Source organism: Tauraco erythrolophus, chromosome 16 (assembly GCF_009769465.1).
Source record: "Tauraco erythrolophus isolate bTauEry1 chromosome 16, bTauEry1.pri, whole genome shotgun sequence".
Taxonomy (NCBI): Eukaryota; Metazoa; Chordata; class Aves; order Musophagiformes; family Musophagidae; genus Tauraco; species Tauraco erythrolophus.
Window position 1 is genome coordinate 12,433,511 of NC_141480.1, and position 19,509 is coordinate 12,453,019.

General features: G+C 44.5%; 1 protein-coding gene across 1 annotated transcript in view; it reads left to right on the forward strand.

Moving 5' to 3' along the window:
* Positions 1-9,870: 9,870 nt before the first annotated feature.
* Positions 9,871-19,509, forward strand: part of HTR4 (5-hydroxytryptamine receptor 4) — a 102,308-nt gene continuing 92,669 nt past the window's right edge. The window contains exon 1 of the mRNA XM_009989204.2: positions 9,871-10,040. Coding sequence (XP_009987506.2) covers positions 9,871-10,040 — 170 coding nt within the window. The remainder of the gene's footprint in view (positions 10,041-19,509) is intronic.

Sequence of the window (19,509 nt, forward strand, 5' to 3'; positions counted from 1 at the left end):
TGTCCTGTGTCTGTGGTCCCCAAGTAAAATTTGGGAGAGTAATTACCTAAAGCTTGTTTTCTGTGTGGCTTTTGCATGTGACCAAGAGCCCCATGTACATCCCGAGAGGGTAAAGAAATGAAACCGGTTTGGGGAAGTTAGTTCAAATGGTGCTGACACATTTGAGATCTCCAAGGTCAAGGGTAGGAAGCATGTGGGCGAAGCTCCAAAATCCCAGTGAGGCACATGCACAGATAGTGATGTCATACATTCACAGTCCGTGTGGCGCTCAGTCCTGCCTGTAACAAGCTGCTCTGCAAGTGATGTAGTAACCTTGATGACCCATTATAGTAAGTTTTAACAAATCCTACAGAAATACTGTCACGCATCAGTAGGCATGTTAGAAAAGATCTTAGGGAAGTCAAGTGCGCAGGAAGGTTTATTACGGAAGATCCAATCGGTTATAAATCCATACTTAACTTTAACAGCAAACTGCAGACAGTGTGACCTTCCCTGTCCCTTCCAGCCTTTGCTGCAGACCATATGCTCTTCACTCTTTTTTATTTGCCTTTTATCACAGTTGTTTTAAGTCATATTGTGTCTGTAGGAGCTTTTTGAGCCTAGGTGAGAGTGGTGGGATTGTTTAAAGGCAGCTCCGTCGTGCACTGACGTGCCGGGAGGTGCGGTGTGCTGTGCTGCGGGCAGGAGAGCTGCTGGGCAGCATGGGGAGGGCAAAGGGCTAAAGGCTGCACCTGAGACGTGTCCCAAATGCAGCTGAGAACAACATTCCTGTTTTGTCCTTGTCCTGAAAGGGAAGAACAATTTTGCTAATACAATAAACTGAAATGTCTGATTGGGTTCGCTGTAACTGAAGGGAGCTGTTCCTCATGAGCATCTTCCAAAAATCTGGAATTTTCATGCCTTCAGCATGACCTGATTATGCATCTGAAGAAATAATTTGGGAAAGAACAGTATTTATGCATTCTGTCTGGTTTACCTGCATACCTTTACTGTTTTACTATTTATTTATTTTCTGGAAGTAAAAAAAAAAGTTTGAGGCAACCAGGTTAGTGACTGTTAAACTGTTTTAAGCTCCTGCGCACTAGTGGCTTGTTAAGATTCAGGGATTCTTTTGTCTTTACCTCTTCTGTGCTGCTGAACACAGATAACAGACACCAGCCAACCTGGGAAACCAATGATGAATATCGATGTTAAAGTGAATATGTAGCGCTTTATGTTCACATAAACCTTTTGTGATAAATACATAATATCAACATCCACAATTATGATAAAAATCAATAAATTGATCCCAGCACTAAAAGATCTGTGAGCCGCAGTTAATTTTGAAGGGATTTACGAAGAGGTTATGGTCATAGTACTGTTAGCTGGATCTCTTGTGCTGGTGGAAATCATATTTAATTCTAATGAAGGAAATAGAATCAGTTGATGCAGTGGGAGAATCAACTCTGTAGTTAAGATTTTTACTTTTTTCCCCCAAAGGAATAATTTCTTGAAAAGGCAAGTTAGGACCCACTGGAAAAGTACAGTATTGCTGGAGCCAAGAGATTTTAGAGTAAAATAAACTCTAAGCAGAAAAGCATGTTATAGTAAATATCTGTGTATGGAAGGACCTTAAAGGATTGCTGAGAGCAAACAGCCCGTATGCTCCTCAGGGACAGAGGTGATGGGAGAAGATTCTAGAGAAGCATAAATGAGACTTTCCTTGGATCCATCTGGAGAAAATGACAAGAACAGTTTTCCCAGGAATGACAAATAAGAAGGAAAAAAAAGACGAAAATTACAAATGACTCATTGTGAATGGCTGTGAAGGCCTGCTTGGCTTGGAAGTCATTTTTACAGACGGTCATTTTGTCTGTGTTTCCCGTTCAGAGACCATAAACTTGTGTCATGAACATAAAACAAGCCTTACATGACCTTCTCATCTTCTTTTGACTTTGTGTTATAGGGAAGAGGTAGCGTTTTTTGAGCTGGTATCTAGCAGTAAGATGTGAGATGAGTGAGAGCACGGTCGTTGGAGGACTGCCATCTCCCACGGCACTTGGCAAATCCTCTGTAGAGGATGTCTATTTCCTCACTCTCATTCAACCCTTCTGCGAGGTCTGGCATTTCATATTCTCTAGCAGGGACCAAGCCAACTTGTGGAAGCTGATGGCATTGTTTTCACCAGCGTGGCTGCTCTTGCTGACTTTGCCATGAATGATACAAGCCAAGGTGAAACTACCTTTTGAACTTAGACTCTGGGAAACAGCTGGTGAGCCTTGAGAAGGGTCTAGTCACATACTGCAAACAAGCAGTCCAAGGGCGTACCTTTGCATCAGGTTTTACCAGCTTTTCAGGTGTTGCTGCACCAGAACACAAAAACAGACCAGCAGGAGAGATTCAGCAAGGTTTTTAGCTATGAAATATAAAACTGAACCGTATTCAGTAATCTACGCTTGAAGGAATTGTTCATGAAGGCAATATCTCCTCGAGGCTTTTTATCCAATCTCATCTCTTCCACATGCAGTGTGGCTCCTCCCACCACAGCACAGCATTACCGCTGAGAGCTTGTTAGCCCACGTCTGTAATGGAGCTACTGGAAGTATGAGGGACTTTGAGAAAATGATGGGGTTTGTTACAGAAGGGGAAGAATAAACTTCTTCCCCTTTACACATGCTGTCGTGAGGAAACACCTTTCTTCCATATCTTTTGGTTTCTCCCTCCATGAGTTTTGGTAGGTCTTTAGGGCGTAGGAAGCTGAGGACACTGCCAAGTGCTTATGAACTTAATTTGTCATGCTGCCATTCACACACACGTCCACCAGGCTCCAGGTGTGTAGGAATGTGTGCATAGAAGCACACTTATGGTACCTCTGAACTGAGACCACCAAATACAGTTAGTGTAGGCTGCTGAGGCACTCCTGATAGGAATAGTCTTCTAGCTCCATGGTCTGCTGTCCTGTTTGGACTGATGGTGAGAGACTTGGTCTTACCTGAAGCTCAGATGAAGTTCTAAGCTGCCATAGCCTTTAAGTTTAAGCATTTTCTTTGTGTTTTTGTTTCTCATAAAATTTCCCAAGGAACACAAGAAAAGTCAGAAGAGGTTTATATTTTTCTCCCCTCCTGGTTTTGGACAAATAAAACTCTATTGCTTAGTGTAGTGATTTACCTTCGCTTAAACTGGAAATAAATCTTAGTTACAATCCTGGTGTGCAGTTGTTTTAGAGCAATCCTCCTCCTCCAAAAAAAGATGCTGTCCAGAAGATAGAAATTAAATTACATTTAGTAACAGGAGTTTACAAAGTCTTATAAAAGCTTCTTAAAGTTAGACAAGCGTTAGTAGCCGTAACCGTTCCAAAGCACAAGTTCGTTTGCTCACAGAGTGAATTTTAACATTTCAACAGTTATAGCCATGAAGAACTGTGCTGGTATTTAGTTTGTCTGTAGTCGTTTGATCAGATGGTGTTGAATTTGGAAAGGCTTTGCTTGATGCAGCAGGGTAGGTTATGGCCACCACGAGGCCAGAGTGCGTGAGCTGTATGGCAATCAGACAGCAAACCAAGAATTATAAATTCCAGCCGTACAGCACAAACAGGCTCTGGTAGTTTATTCTGGCGTCCCGTGCTCTAACACTGGGTGGCAATTTAACAGAGATTTACTGCTGCACCTCTGAATTGCAGGAGAGAAAGGTTCTGATCTTTTGTTGTTTTGTGTCAGTGTCAGACCCATGTGCTACCTTCCAAGTTTATAGTTTTGGGGGACAAAAACTACCTTCAACCTTCAAGTATTTGCCAGTTGGGTCAATGGAGGTGAAGATCCTGTTGGGTGAGCCGCACCATGGAGTACCTTTTGTGGCATCTCTGGAAGAAGAGCAGCCACCTCACCTGATGGAGAAGCTGCACATCACAGCCTTGGACAGCGAGAGCCACGAGAGCTATGGAGAGGGAGACCATGGCCCTGGAGCAGCGCTGCCACGGCCACGTGAAGCAGACCACAGGCTGTGTTCATCGCCAGGCTCCTATGGGCACAGCTCTGCTGCCGTTCACGTGGCACAGCCCTGACATGGGAATCGTGTCTGAACTGCCCAGGAGTCAAATGTTAAACTCAGCTGATCTAGTGGGTGCTGATAAAACTGTCCTGCAACCATGGCATCCCATTTTCCATGGCTGATTATCTTCATTAGAAGAGGGTAAGGCTCAGCAGGTGACTTTAAGGCACTCCAAAATCTGGAGTGCCTTAAAATCTGGAGTGCCTTAAAATCTGGAGTGCCTTAAAATCTGGAGTGCCTTAAAATCTGGAGTGCCTTAATCTCTGAATTTAAGCTGGCTGAAGGTCGACCAGCTGGTGCTAACACTGCAGTCACTTCACAGGGTAGGTTGTGCTCCCCAGGTGCCCATCTGGAAACAAGCTCAGAGAACCACGGGAATGAGTTACCTCCAGGATAACAGGCAATACCTCCAGGAAGGAAACTCTTCTCCAAATGGCAAGACAAAAAGGTTTTGTACTGAGCATGAAGGGGCTCATCCTGGCATGTAAGGGTGCAGGAGACCCACAAGATAGATATATTGTGATAAACCTGTCCTTGTAATAGTAGATGATGGAGAGAGGAGGAGAACTTCTGAAGGAATTGCCCATCTGATGACCTAGCCCACTTTTGCCAGCAGCAGTTCTTGGCCGTGGATAAGGTGCACATGCAAACCCTCCGTTTTCATTCTTTCTCTGTGGCTCTTGCTCTGATGTCCCAACTCTGCTCATACCCATGTCCTAAAGAAGTCCTGGCAGGGACTCCAGATTTCCCAGTAACATCACGTGAACCAAGCCCCCACTGACTTTCCCTTCCAGCCCTGGGAAACACATCCATGGAGTGTGGACAGAAATGCCTCTCAAGCGATTATCTCTGTTTCAACAACGGTGAAATTTCTTTCCTTGTGTCCAGGCTGTTGTGGACCCTTGAATACTGCAGCTTTTGATGGAAGGAGTCTGGCAGACATATCTGGAGCTTGTTTCCAACAAGGACATTTATTTTTGGCTATATTAGTACTTGCAGCTTCTTAGGACAAGTAGTTTTTTTTATTTATTTTATGATGGACTGTGTAAGTATGAGTAAAAGTTGGTTGTATCACCAGCAGTGAAGAAAATATAAAAAAATATCCTTTGGAAAACACCCACGCAGAAGTTTTTAAAAGCAGTCTCAAAACACTAAACCGCATCCGTAGGCAGGAGCTACTCCTCCACCACCGCGTATCCCTGTACTCCATAAAGGGAGTGCAAAATGGTGGGAAGTCACAATAGCAACTTTTAAAGCCACTTTTTGTGTTTTTATAAATAGCTATGCAATTTGCAGAGCGGTGCTGTATTGTTCCCATATATTGCTGTGTGTGTGCCTGGAAACAACAAGGAGGGAATTATATAGGCTGGAACATCCTACAGATGTGTTAGGCAAAGTGTGAATTCCCCTCTGCATCTTCTTAAGGGAAATTTGCCAACTTCTGCTTTCCTGTTCCTATGGCACAGTTCAGAGTCTCTGAAGTTGTTCAGAGCTGGTCACACTTAGGCCACAGCTGATGCATATTCAATACAAGGGTTTGGCATAAATACTGAGACCATGAAAGAACAGAGCTTAAACAGTTGGGTGAAAGTAAGGGGATATTAGTGAAAAATGACAAAAGGTAGTTTGTAAATTAAGAGGACTTACAACTCCATGGCCAGTAGAAGCTCTTTCCCTGCATTAGACTTCTGTCCCAAAATATATCCACCAAGGACATGTTGTATATGATATTTTTCATGTTTTTCACAGGCAAAAGCTGAGAAATTTGAAGTCTGTCTTAACCTGGCTTATCTGGTTGTTTAAAACTACAGAATTTCAAAATAAAGACTTTCATTGATGCTGCTTGTGCCCTGATGCCAAACTCCCTTCCCAGTCTCACAGATCATCCTGTCCATATATCCCTGCAGTCTGAGCATGCTGCAACCTCTAAACTAATTTAGCGTGGGAGGAACACGCCATGAGCCTGGGTGAACTCAAGAATAAGGAATATCTCACTCTCAAAAGCTATGGAGGGTATATGTATATGATTGAATATCTATGTTTATACTGGGTAATTTTATATGTAGATTAATTTTAGATTAAGAAATATGAATGATAAACTTTGCTGACAACATGCAGATTCTTTCCTATACTTATATTCCATTTGTGGACCATTCATTGCATTTTCTTTGGTTGCTGATATTGCAGGTGTTTTTGTTATGTTTCATGGGACATACAGGTCACACACCGTTGATTCCTTTGCCCAGTTGGGTTATTTTAGTGGCTATACCAGATTTTCATTGCTAGTCCTTGCCATTACAAATTCAGAGCTATTATCAAGTAGTGCACAGAGATTCTTTGTACTTGGGAATAAAAAGAGGAAATTTCAAATCTTCTCATGAGCAACATGAGAATTGCAAAATGCTTTCAAAATTATTTTTAGAAGTTTCTTTCTGAAAATTTCAAAATGAAGTGGAGTGTGGCAGTCACCCCTACTGAGGCAGTGAGGGGTTGAGAGACTGGGCATCGAGAAGCAGTGGCCAAGTGGAGCCAGGGTTTTAAGGGCTCTTGGCAGTGGTAGCTTCAGAAAGGCTGAACATGAGCTGGACCTTCCAGCCTCCACAGGAGGTGGTCAGGAAAAGCTTTGATCTTTCAATCTGAGCAAGTCACTAGGGAAGGAGGCTGGAAGGCATGCAGGGCTGGACCCACCAGCCAGAGTTGGTTGATGGTCTTACCAAAATGGGATGAAACATCTAGTGTTTGACGATATGGGCGCATTGCCTCGAAAACATCTCATTCAGAATCCCTCCGCCTGCTGCCAGACCCCCCGGGCCAGTGGGATCGCCGGTACCTCCCTTGCAGCCATGTCAGCCCATGCCTCCAGCTCCTGAGGACCTCAGCTGAGCTGGTGGTTCGTTGGCCAAGACGGTGGCCACGGTGTTTGCTCAGCGCTCGTGTCCATCGCTCGCCATCGATGCGTGACGCGCAGGGTCTGACCTAAGCAGCGTGGCTGGGGACTGTGCGCAGCTCTGAGCTGAGGCTGAATGGGAGATCAGTTCTGTAAACACTGCCAGAGGAGAGCGGATAGTATTTATTTAGTGCGATAATGCAACAGCAGTGGGTTAGTAAAACAGTCATTAGCAGCAGGCCTCGCTATAATTAGAGAGTCCGTGCGGGTCGGCTGCCTCTTAGTGAACACCACCAGTAAGTCATCAAGTATCTGGATTAAGTAGGGGATTAGGTTGGGAAGCAAGTGCTTTCAGGCACAGTTAGGACTGTTTGGGAACATGCAGATCTTTTTCTTTGCCTCCCGTTATCCTAGCAATTATCATAACATAAGGCTCTGAAGTGGCACTTGCTTCTCTCTTAGTTGGGTGAAATCTTGAACAAAAACTCCAAACAGCTCTCTTGAGCGATTAAATCTCATCTGAAAGAGCTTCAAGTCTCAGGGGATACAAAGGAGTAATTCTTTCCTCTCCTCTTACTAAAGGCAGGAAAGGAAAGTTCTACTCCTGAAGCACAGGTTTATATTTTACATATGTCTTTTTTTCTTCCTCGCTATTTTAAGAATCAAGTTTCTACAGTTCTGTTGTCTGAACATCAGAAGTTTCTCTTGTTTAGACAGGCAGTGAGATTCTGGTGCCTCATATGGGAAGGAAGGAAAACACCTCCATCAGTGAACTGTGTTCCTGGGGTTTTGCTGAATCTTCCTTCCACTGAATGATTTGCTGTGTTGAAAGAATGAAGGACTGGAATCAGTGACTAGGGATGGTAAATAACTACTAGGTAAATGTCACGCACATCAGTCTGGATATGTTACTCAATCTTCACACCTTTGGATGCTCCTGCAATGCCTTTGCATGGCAATTTCATCTTTTCAGTCATAGCTGTCCCCTCCGTTAGCCATGCTGTCCGGAGCAGCTCCCATTTCTGCTCTCCGTTGGTCAGATCGGCTCACAGGCTTTGCCTTGCCGTTGCGTGCAGAGATTTGCCTCCCGATTGGAGCGTGTTTGGTCGTGTTGCGCTGCCTGGCTGCGACAGTCAGAACCAGTACAAGTCCAATACGTGCGTCTTCTTGCTCATCTGAATTTGCCTGCTTTCAAACTTCAGCCCCTAGAACGTCTTCTGCCACCAGGATTGTCCCGTCACCAGTGTCTTGTTTCCTGAGTATGTACGTGCAGGACACACTCAAGTCCTTCTTCAGCCTCTCCTGGGATAAACTAAATAATTACTCTCCAGAAGCATCCTATGATGAAAACATCTCCCAGTTCTTTCACAAGGCTGATCGCTTTTCACCTATGCATTTCCAGCTATCCAACATCTTTCTTATATGTCAACATCAGCACAGAGTAAGGTACTATAGCAGCCTCCTACCTATTTTCTCATTTCAAGATCCTCCTGAGAATTATATTAACCACAACAAATGGCACTAGGCGCTTGTGTTAAGTTGACAATGAGAAGGAACCTCCTGTCCTTTCCAGAATAATCTCTTTCCGAGTCCTGTAAATACTACCTTTATTTTGGCTTCCAAATATTTTGCCTCACCTTGGCCATTGTATCCAGGCAATCCAGATCGCTCTATATCAGTATGCTGTCCTGTTAAGTTTATCAGTCCCTCCAATCTTGGTCACCAGCAAACTCTAAGGGATGATTTCAAGGGATTTTTCCTTGACATAGGTGAAAAATTGAGTAGCAGAAACCCCTGTAACAGATTACTAAGGGACCATGCTAAAACCAGAATTGTAAGGCAATATTCCAGTGTTTGCATCTACATTTGAGAGCTTCGGCTATACTGAGTTTGACTCTGCTTAAGAGTCCTGTACTGAGTTGATTATTTATCAAAGATTAAGAAGATAAAGTTCCTTCTTTATCAAAACATCATGTAATACCAAATCAAATGCTTTTCTGAAATCAGAGAATACAACAACTTATTACAGCATTATTGTTGTTATCACTGAAAATATCAAGATGGCAAATTTATCTTTCTCTAATCCACACTGATTTGCCAATTCTATTCGCCATCTTTGATTCTTGATGAGTTGTGTTCTTTATGAGCCATCTTATTGCGCTGGAGAGCAATCTTGGATCCATAAGTTTATAATTACCTAGATTATCCACTCTATTGTTTCAAAATATTAGTGCATTTTTTTGTTAACTCTGATTGTCCAAGTTTACTGGAAATCAAGATCAACCATGTGTAAAGTTCCTTACCCAGCTCTCTAGAAAGTCTTTTTAAAGAAAAAGATGCCATTATCTGGACTTGCTAATTTTGAAGTGTCTAGCATTAGTAACTGATGTTTAACATGTTGTTTAATATCTGAGAGATGGAAAAGTTCATCACCACATAATATGGCTCCCTAAAATAGAATAGAAATATTTATTGGCAGTGTCTGCTTTTCCTGAATCGTGGTCAACAACTCTACCATTTTCCAGCTGATCAGCCTAACTTTTAATATTTTTTTTCTTGCCAATATGGTCAAAATCAACCTCTTCTGCAGCCTACAAATTTGACTACAACTGTTACTGCTTTCTGACCCTTCTCAAGCTTTTGCTATATATCCACAGCTACCAGCTTCACCTTTCTTCTCATTACAGTATTGTTTGAAAATACTACATATCTGTGACATCCAACCCGTGCCTCCCTACGGGATAGCTGGCATGGAGGCTTCTCTGTGCTTCAGGACTGTGACCTGGTGGTTATTGCTCTCTTCTGTTTACATCCTTCCTTCTGTCTTAGCTCACTGTTTTCAGCTGTGTTAAAAACATCAGATATTGTCTAAACTCTTTAACCCACACATCTGTCTCTTCATATATTCCTGCTTTGGCTTTTTTTCTGTTTGCTTCTCAGGAATGTAAAGAGTTGCCATGATCACCTTTCTTACTCCAGTGAACATTTCCTCTTACTGTAGCACCAGGACGTCCTATGTAGAAGCCTTGGTGAAACGTGCTCACACTCATCCTTTCTCCTACGTGGTGCAGCAGGATGAGGAAGGAACCAACAGAACCAGCTCTGTGGAGCTGATGCCTGGTCCAGGGTAACTGTCTGCTGCTTCAGCACAGCTCATCCTCAGTGGGATGGATATCTGGGAGTCCCTCCAGTATCGCTAGAAACAAGAGGTGAAGCCTTCTGCATTTGAGTCCTGGCAAATTTCCAGTTCCTCCTTCCTTTGGGGGTCTGCTGGTTCCCTGCAGGGCCAGAGCAAGCAGGGGCACTGGGAAGTCTGCGCTTCACTAGCAGCACAAAGCAGGGTGCCGTCACCGCGCTTCCCCTGCGAAGGAAGCAGTGGAATGGGGTACGTCACAGAGAGCCTGATAGAAAGCAGCCTGAGGATGTTATTCATGGAGTAGCAGCCTGAAATAAGCAGAATTTGAAAAATGCACTTGTTCAAAGTATGTGCACTGGTAGAAATAACTGTTCTCTGTGAAACTGCTGAAAATGAGCCGCGTGACAGCTCATAGCTGCCAGGTGTCTGGTGCCAGACGCAATTAGCATCTGGACAGCTTGTTTTACCTGGAAAGTCTGGCTGATGAGAACTCACAGCCCACCTAAAGCATGCCCTGTCATTCCTACTTTAGAAATAACCATTTGAAAGCAGCTCACCCTTCGAGCTTGTTTATCCTCTCCCCATTCCCATCAGGAGGGCCGTGAGGCTCACAGCTTTAGCCCACCAAAGAACAACCTTTAGGGTCCACACTCAAGGTCTTATAGCTCCAAGTTTATTTCGGTTTCTTTACTTTTAATGACCAGAAAATAATTGAGTAATTTGGTAATTTAATACAAAAGAAGTTGAAAACATCAGCAGCATCTTGGAAGGTGCTGAACTCAGCACAGTTTGTCAGGGAAAGACACCTCCTCCACACTTCCTAAACAGGGGAGCACCAAACCAACACAGCTCCTGGCCCTAGGCTGCCCTTTATAGCCCAGCAGGCATCAGCCTGACTTACAAATACCTGCTCTGTGATGGGATCACTCATTGCTTCCACCTGGGGTGATGAGCTGGCAGTGCCTGCAGCTGGTGCACAAGCTCTTTGAGTGCCCTTGCCCTAGATGGCTGCTAGCAGCACAAGGGCAGTAGCATGGCTGCTGGTGCAAATCTGTTAGATGCTGAACCTGCAGTGATTGTTTTAACTGCTTTCTCTCAAGAAAAGTTGCGTACTGAGATTATTCCCTTCTGACCACCACCAGAGAAGGTCACTGCTTTATTGCTGCAGTATGTAAGTACCTACAATAATCTCAAAGTAGTTCTGTTACTGCTATGCAACATTTGGAGTGAGCTCTTCTGTAGGTAACATCAGAGCCTGTGTGCTGAGAATGCATTATAGCACGTTCCCTCTTGCATCCTCTCCATCTTTTAGAAAAGTAATTAACTAATTACCCTTTTGACTTTCCTTGATGGTATCAGCTTCTTAACCAGAAAAGATGATGTTTGTGCACTTTATGTGTTTTGTACAGATCTGGAGAATCACATGGTCTCTTGGGACTGTGATCATTTTAGCTTGCTGCTCAACTGACTAATTTTTTGAAGTGAGCCAGAGGCAGATCAGGTTTGAGATGAACATACTCAGCCAGTTTTCTGTGCAGAAGCTGTCATCCTTTAACAGAGTGTGAAGAAATGGCAGTAGAGGCATGAGTCAGTCGGGTTGGTTATCTATATCTGCAGCTCACAGCTCTGGGGATTTTGTCTCTGCTTCGTTTTCTAAAATGTCCCTGGGGTCATGGTGTTTCCCCCCCAGCAGAAACCTGATCTGCCTGTGGCTACCAAGAAAGTTGATGATAAAGTGTGAATGTGATGCAATGAGTTAAACTGTGTGGGATCAGCACCCTCACTCAGAGACACGTGTCTGTTGGCAGCAGCTTCACACTTGTGTTAGTTTATTAGTCTTAACTCCTCATGTGTAGAGAGTTTTGGGGGGTTTTGTTTGTTGTGGTTTTTTTTCTTTTTTCTAGCAAGGACAGTGCTCATGTCAGAGCAGGTCTGTTGGCCCCCTTGGGCAGGAGCGGGTAAGGTCTGTGCTTATAGGCTTTCATGCCATAGGTTATAAATTTCCAGCTAAGCCTCTGTGAGATGTCCTCTGCTGCAAAGGTATTTGGACAGATGCACCCCAAAACTTCCCATCGATAGTCAGTTTGGTCAGACAGAAGTGGTGGAGAATCTTTAACACATGAGATCTAAAGCTTCTCCTAAACCCTTTGCACAGCTGAAATTCACAGAATTCAGCACAACCTTACTGATTTTTTAGTCATGGTTACATAGGAGTAATTACAACAGAGAGAGATGCCTGGGCCAGGAAATACTCCTGTTTCTGCTGAAGTCCAGGGGTTGCAGAATCATAAACAGTGACTGGTGTGTCTCAGCACGGGGCTTCAAAGCAGAAGGTTATTTCCTGCTCATGTTTCACAGGCTACAAAACCATCTTATGACAGCCATAAAAGAAAAAGGCAGAGGAATTTTATTCCAACACATTAAAGTTACATAAGTGACCTCCAGATGGGGAGTGGAACGTGTCCACCAACAGTGACCCGTGTAGGAAACGGGGCAGGAGTTGAAGGTAGTGCAAAAGGTGAGTTACACTCGAGTCCCTCTCGTTGTGCTGCGGATGACTCGCGGTGCCCGCAGTGCGCTGGCAGCCTCAGAGGGCTCCTCTCTGCAGAGCACCATGAGGAATCTTTCCTGGCTTGCTCTTTCGCTTTGAGTCACGGTTCCGTCCGTGGCCGCAGTGACGCGGTGCTGCCCAAGGGAGTCTGCAGGCAGGATGGGAATCCTAACGAGGGACCTGTGTTTACAGGTGAAAAAGGCTCGTCTGCACAGCTGGCAAAGCGGAGAGTAATATCGCGTACTGGAACGTGGTAGCTGGGAGCGACTCCAGGCACTCCCGGTGACACTCCAGCGCTGGGGGGCAGGAGGGAGATGGTTCCTTTGGCTGCTCTTTCTCGGCTGTCTCAGTGGCAACTGCCGTTGCCTGCTCTTTAGCAGAGCTCAGGACAGTGCAGCGGTGTATCTCTGACAAGATAAATGCCCACAGTAATGTCCATTTTCCACGGGTCGTTTTCTGCTTGCTTTGGAGCAAGGTAGCTTTTTAAATGAGAGACTCGAGCCTCGGGCTGCTGTAAACCAAAGAACTGCCACTGAGTGACACAGTCACTGCCCATTGCTGACTGTGATGTTCTTCTCAGGGTATAAGCTACCTCTGCCACGAGAGCACCAACACTTGTCTCTAAAGTGTGTTTTCGGTAGGAGGGCACTCTACGGGCTAGTAATTTATTAGAGAATTGGTAAAAGCAAGGATCATAGAATGGTTTGGGTTGGAAGGGACCTTAAAGATCATCTAGTTCCAACCCCCCTGCCCTGGGCAGGGACATTTTCCCCTAGATCAGGTTGCTCCAAGCCTCATCCAACCTGGCCTTCAACACTTCCAGGGATGGGGCAGCCACAACTTCTCTGGGCAACCTGTTCCAGTGCCTCACCACCCTTGTTGTAAAAAATTTCTTCCTTAGATCTAATTGAAATCTACCCTCAAGTAGGGAGATCTCAGGTAAAGTGTAGAGCTGCTCTGAGCTGTGTTGGGTACTGTGCCCTGGTGTGCGTGCAGCCATTTGTAGAGGCAGTGCGGAGCTAGTCATGGTGCTGGGCTCACCCGTCGAGCTGTGAGTTACCTTCAGTACCATCATACCATATCAAAGCTGAAGGATTTCCATGTTTCCTAACATTTATAGTGTGCGTTTCTCTGCTGCTCGTTCTCCTCCTCAATGTGAGATAAAGTAAGTTTAGGTTGACTGCAGGCACAGAAAGCACAGGTGGTGCTGCGGCTTCCATACCCTTGGTCTGTGCTGGTGTGAGAACAAGAGCAGCTGGAAAGTGTGTTTTCTAGGGAGGGAAAATTTACAGTGAATTATAGGGAAGTTTTATGACAAGTGAGCAAGAAGGAAACGTCATAGCCCTGTATGAATCCACATCAAACAGGCGTATGGTTTTTTGTCCTTTATGGTCATGCAACTTGTCGGTATAAACACAAACATGGTTGTGATGGTGTCATGGAAATCATGCCTGTCTGTGTTTCTGCCCATGCCTCTGATGTACTTACTGAGCTCCACCACTCTTCTTGCCTCCGTTTGTTGATTGATATCTCTTGCTGTATCTTGGCCCTTTTACAAGACCCACAACCTCACGCTGGATGTTTCTCTTGGCTTCCTACGCTGAGAGCTTGATATTGCAGTAAAGGACTTGGAGTGTTTTTGTTACCAACTGATGGTAATTGCTAAAGGTGAGAGCACTGAGTTGTGAAATTTCATAATACTACTGTCACAGTGAATAACCCCGCAGGTTTTATAGCTGCTTTCTCTTCTCAGACCTCTTACACAAACGTTGCATGGTATACACAAGGATCTCATACGAGTGACTCTGCATTGGAACAAAGTCACCCTTGAACAGCCCATAGAAGTTTTACTGCTGTAAATATTTAGTCCAAGAGAACACGTAGGCAGAATTGCTTCCACGTGCCCTTTCAAGGGAACAGCTCTGATATTTTGGTGTCTTTTTGGCACTCAGACGTGGAATTTAAACTTTGAATTTTGAAAGTGCGGAATACCTTGCTTGGTTGAAAAGGCACAGGGTGACAGCTGAGAGGCTGTTGAAGACCAGGTCAACGATGAAGAAAAGCCTGTCTGTCTGCAAACAGATGAGCACAAGGTGCTGGCTTCTGCTGTGACCTGTGTGCCACCTGCGACTCCCATGTCCCTTGGGAACACGAGCCCATTAAACTCAGTGCCTGTGGTTTGGATTGTCAAGCCAGAGGCTCTCTCTGAGTTTAAAGAGCTGTTTTGTAAAATAACCCGTCAGGGAAAAGACATTTCTTCTCCCTTTTTCTATTTAAAGCTGATCTCCATTTTCTTTTTTGGGTGACATGTCATGTCTATTTATTTTTCCCTTTTAAGCAAAGTGCTGCATTTTAACCTGCTGGAGATACATTTGATTAAAATCAGTCCATCAGTCTGTCTGTGCTGGCAACTGAGGGACTTCTTATCAGCTTTATCCTTCGTCGGGAGGAAAGAGACAGAAGTGACAGAGAAGGCAAGAAGTGCTGTGGGAGGGGGCAGTGCCTTTATCACAAATGGGTGGTGGAAATGGATCTGGTTTATCTGGGAGTGAACAAGTTGGATCACTCTGGTATTTTCTACTTCTCAAGTAAAGTCATGGGCAGGATATTTTCTTGCAACACTTTTTTGGTCTGCTCTGCAGTGATGAGCAAGAAATTTATCTTTGGATTGAGGTGACTGTCAATCCAGTGTAATGTTGCCTGGGAAGATCTTGTCCAGTTGGCCTCTGCTAACAGCTTCTCTTTCTCTGCTAATGATGAAGATGGAGCTACCATAAAAATCACAACCCCAAACATGAAATGTGGTGGGAATTGAGCAATAGCTTTTTTATTCAATCACAGCTTTAATTTGACAGATGTTCACTACAGAAAGTGAGGAGGCTCTTAACATCACAGATTCAGATAGCAACAGTAGTCTTTGTTTATGTTAGAGCGATTCCTCTGGCCTCAACCAGGAATCAAAAATACTGGATGAAAGCTAAATGACTGTCTGTACTTCCAAGGACTGACTTACACTCTGAGATGTGGAGGACAGCAATTCCTATGGGAAGGCTAAACAGGCTTTCCAAACATCTGTGGCATCAAGTCCGCTGCTCTGTGTTACTCAATAACAATAGGTGTCTGCAGGACATCTATGCTGAAGTCAGAGGCTGCATCAAGTCACTGTCACTGCACGCCACGTTCTGCTCTAAAAAGACCAAGCTGGCAAAGAATGGGGGAAAAGGACATTTCTTACTTTACATTTATAAAAAGGGTCAAGGTAAATGATGAAGCAGCACAATCCAGCACTGCAGGAAATGGGGGAGGGGCTGGGGTTCAGGAGAATGACTCAACTCTTCTGTTGACAGCAGCTCAGCAGCGGCCGAAAGTGGAACTAGATGGGGCTTGAGTGGGATGGAAATAAATTGGATGAAGAAGGTGTCAGTGTCTCAGTCAACCAGTGCCTTGCAAGGAAAATGTCTTGCAAGACTGGCGTGGCTATTGCTGTCATCTGGTGGGATGTTTTCATTTCTACTGGGCAAACTAAGGCCACCATGTAGAGCAGATGAGTTTGTGGTCACATAAGAGACAGGGTTAGCTCTGGGCCACCAGCTGACTCCTTATGGTCTCTGAGAAGTGAATTCTTTGTTAATACCTTAAAGCCACTGAGTAAAGTTTCCCCAAGAGTCCCTACAGCTTGGTTGGGAAGGTACGTCGGTTTATCCATCTCCTCGTTAGATTTTCCCTTTCCTACCCCCCTACCACTGTGGAGATGAGGAGGCAAAGAGGCAGAGGTAGGGAAGCACCTGCTAAGGTGGCTTTGTGAGTCAGGTGAAGGAATGAGGCACAAGCATGCAGCTGATCTCATCGTGACAGACAGATGGTTTCCGATTTCCCTGAATGCCATTGGTGCAGCCCTGCCGAGGCTTGTTACTGATTGCCCTTCCCAAGTCAGAGCCAGTCTCCTGTGCAGTGATGACTAGGACTAGTCATACACATATGGTATATCTGTCTTGCTCTGTTTGGTGGCAGTGATTAGTGGAGAATGAAATAAGATGAAGAGTTCTTGCCTCACAAGGGAAGTCTCTGGAGCTGTCATGTCAAGCCTGCTGGAGATGCTATCTATGCCTGTATTTTTTTTCCCATTAAAAAATGTTGAGCTTTGCTGAAGTGAAAATGCTGCCAAGGGTACTGACTTCAGTTAAGTTTCTCTGGGTGAAGAGTTTTTTGCGAAGGTCTTTTTTGGTTGGTTGGTTTGGTTTTTTTTGTTGAAGAGTTCTATGGTTGGTTGGTTTTCTATTCTAATACAGAAAGTTTCAGGTTTCAGTTAATGTAGAAGTCTCCATGATAGCATGATGGTACAGATATTGTGTAACGTCACTGCGCATTAAAATATGAAATTTTGCAGAAAAATAAAGCAAAAAAAAATTGACTCAGACTGGAATTTTAACATAGAAAATCGCTGAAAAGTTTTTCTTCCATTTTGCAGGAGTTATCAAAATTAATTTTGCGCTGATACCTGAAAGAGTGAAATCATTTCACTTCTCTTCACTGCCTGAATTTAGCCCCTCATAGTAACTGAAGTCCTTAGGTAGGTTACTGTGGTGAGCTTTTCATTGCAGTCCCTGGTACCAAATCTGAAGAGAAGATATATGAGAAGAGTAATTTTGAGATGTAGCTTGAGTGTGGAGGCTCAGCCTGACTCTCCTGTCTGGCCAGCGGAGCGGACCCGTGTCTGAGCTTACCAGATTTATACGAGAAGGCAGAGCTGGAGCCCCACTTGGGTTTCCCAGCAGGTTGTGAGTGAGTATCGTGGTTTAACCCCAGCCGGCACCTGAGCCCCAGGCAGCCGCTTGCTCCCCACCAGTGGGATGAGGGAAGAGGATCAGAAGAGTAAGAGTGAGAACTCGTGAGTTGAGATAAATACAATTTAATAGGTAAAGCAAAACTGCACGTGCAAGCAAAGCAAAACAAGGAATTCATTCACTCCTTCCCAGGGGCAGGCAGGTGTTCAGCCATCCCCAGGAAAGCAGGGCTCCATCACATGTAACAGTGACTTGGGAAGACAAATGCCACCACTCTGAATGTCCCCCCACCCTTCCTTCTTCCCCCAGCTTTTATATGCTGAGCATGACATCATATGGTGTGGAATATCCCTTTGGTCAGTTGGGGTCAGCTGTCCCAGCTGTGTCCCCTCCCAGTTCCTTGTGCACCCCCAGCCTGCTTGCTGCTAGGGTGGGGTGAGAAGCAGAGGAGGGCTTGGTGCTGTGTAAGCACTGCTCAGCAATAATGCGAACATCTTTGTATCATCAACACTGTTTTCAGAAAAAAATCCCAAACGTAGCTCCATACTAGGTACTATGAAGAAAATTAACTCTATTCCGGCAAAAAACAGCGCAGTGTGACTGCTCTCAGTCAGCCAGGATGGAAAGACTCGGGAGCCCAGGATAGGAAGACCGCGGGTTTGCAGGACTGTTGCCCTCAGCCCATGCTGTAGAGCAGGGACCTGTAGAGCTGCTCATGACCTCTTGGAAACTGTGTGTTCACGTTCAGGAAAACGACCTGGCTGCAGTGATGTACATGCTCTGTGTGCCTGTCATCACTGTCATGCACAACAGCAGAGAAGCTGTTTTGTGCTGAAGGGAAAATATATGATGGGCTGGATGGTATAAGAGTGGAGTTAGGAGGTCAGTGTTATCTTTCTGAGGCAGAGAACAGCTTCCTAATTGATCATGAGTAATTGCTTTAATAGCAAAGAATAGCAGCAGGCCCTCTGCATGAGCCAAATATATTTAGAGTAACGCGTGGCGGGTTTTTTTTATCGCGTGGTATTGACGTCATTTTTCTTTCTTTGTTGAGATGCCAGTGACTACAAGTCTGACCACTGCAGTGTCGTGGGGAGAGGCGAAGGGAGGGAAGATCCAATTTTAAAATCCGTTACAGAAAAGCTGACAAAGGCTAAATAATGTCATTGGTTTGAGTACTTTCATTATATGTTCATTATATGCCTCATCATATGAGGAAAGATGAAAGTACTAACAGCCCTTAAAACACCGCAGGTCTCCTGTGCGGTGGTGGGAGGTTTCCCATCGCGGAGAGCTGTGGAGTGTGATACTTTCAAAGGTGTTGCCTGTTCAGACCCAAATGTTGCTTATTTCTGTATTTGTGGGGAAAAAAGAGAACATGTTTATGGGGAAAAAAAGTGTTCTCAGGGCTGCAGAACTTGAGAATATGTAAAGAATTTTAAGGAAAAAAAAAAATTGTATGTGAGGTACAATATAAGAAATGTGGTCGCTGGCTGTCACACGGTGTATGGGATGGCTGCCAGAAACACACCTAACAGCTGTAGCTGGGTGTTTTTATACAAAATTCCTAGTTTTATCAAAATCCTTAAGGCTTCATTTTTTTCCTATTTTGTACCAACAATGTTATTTTGACTGTATAAACAAACACAAAACAAATGAAGAAAATATTAATGGAAACAAAAAAATGTTTTCCTGTGTTCTTAAGCGTGTCGCACTTGCTGTGGCTGAAGGAACAGTAATGCTGGTGCCTACATAGAAAAGTGTGTTTTGAATAGGTAAGACCAATTCTGATTGTACTGAAATTGTGAGTTTGGCTTCTTTTAGAAAGTTTCCCTAGGTACCTCTTAAACCCTCATTTTGAAGGGAGCATGGGATACTGGGATAGTGCAGATGGGTGGGTGATGTTTTACAAAATTTGACCAGATTTTCCTTGGAGCATTATCTGTGCTATCTCAACACTAAGATCAGTTTAGTATCTCTGTCTCATGGCCAGGGGCTGCCTCTGCCCTGCTCTGAATCCTCTGGGTGGGGTTCAGTCAACCTCTTTGTGCCTCCACGGTGAACCGAGATGACAACTTGCTTTTGAAGGGCACCAAAAGGCGGAATTAACCGGTGCTCACAAAGT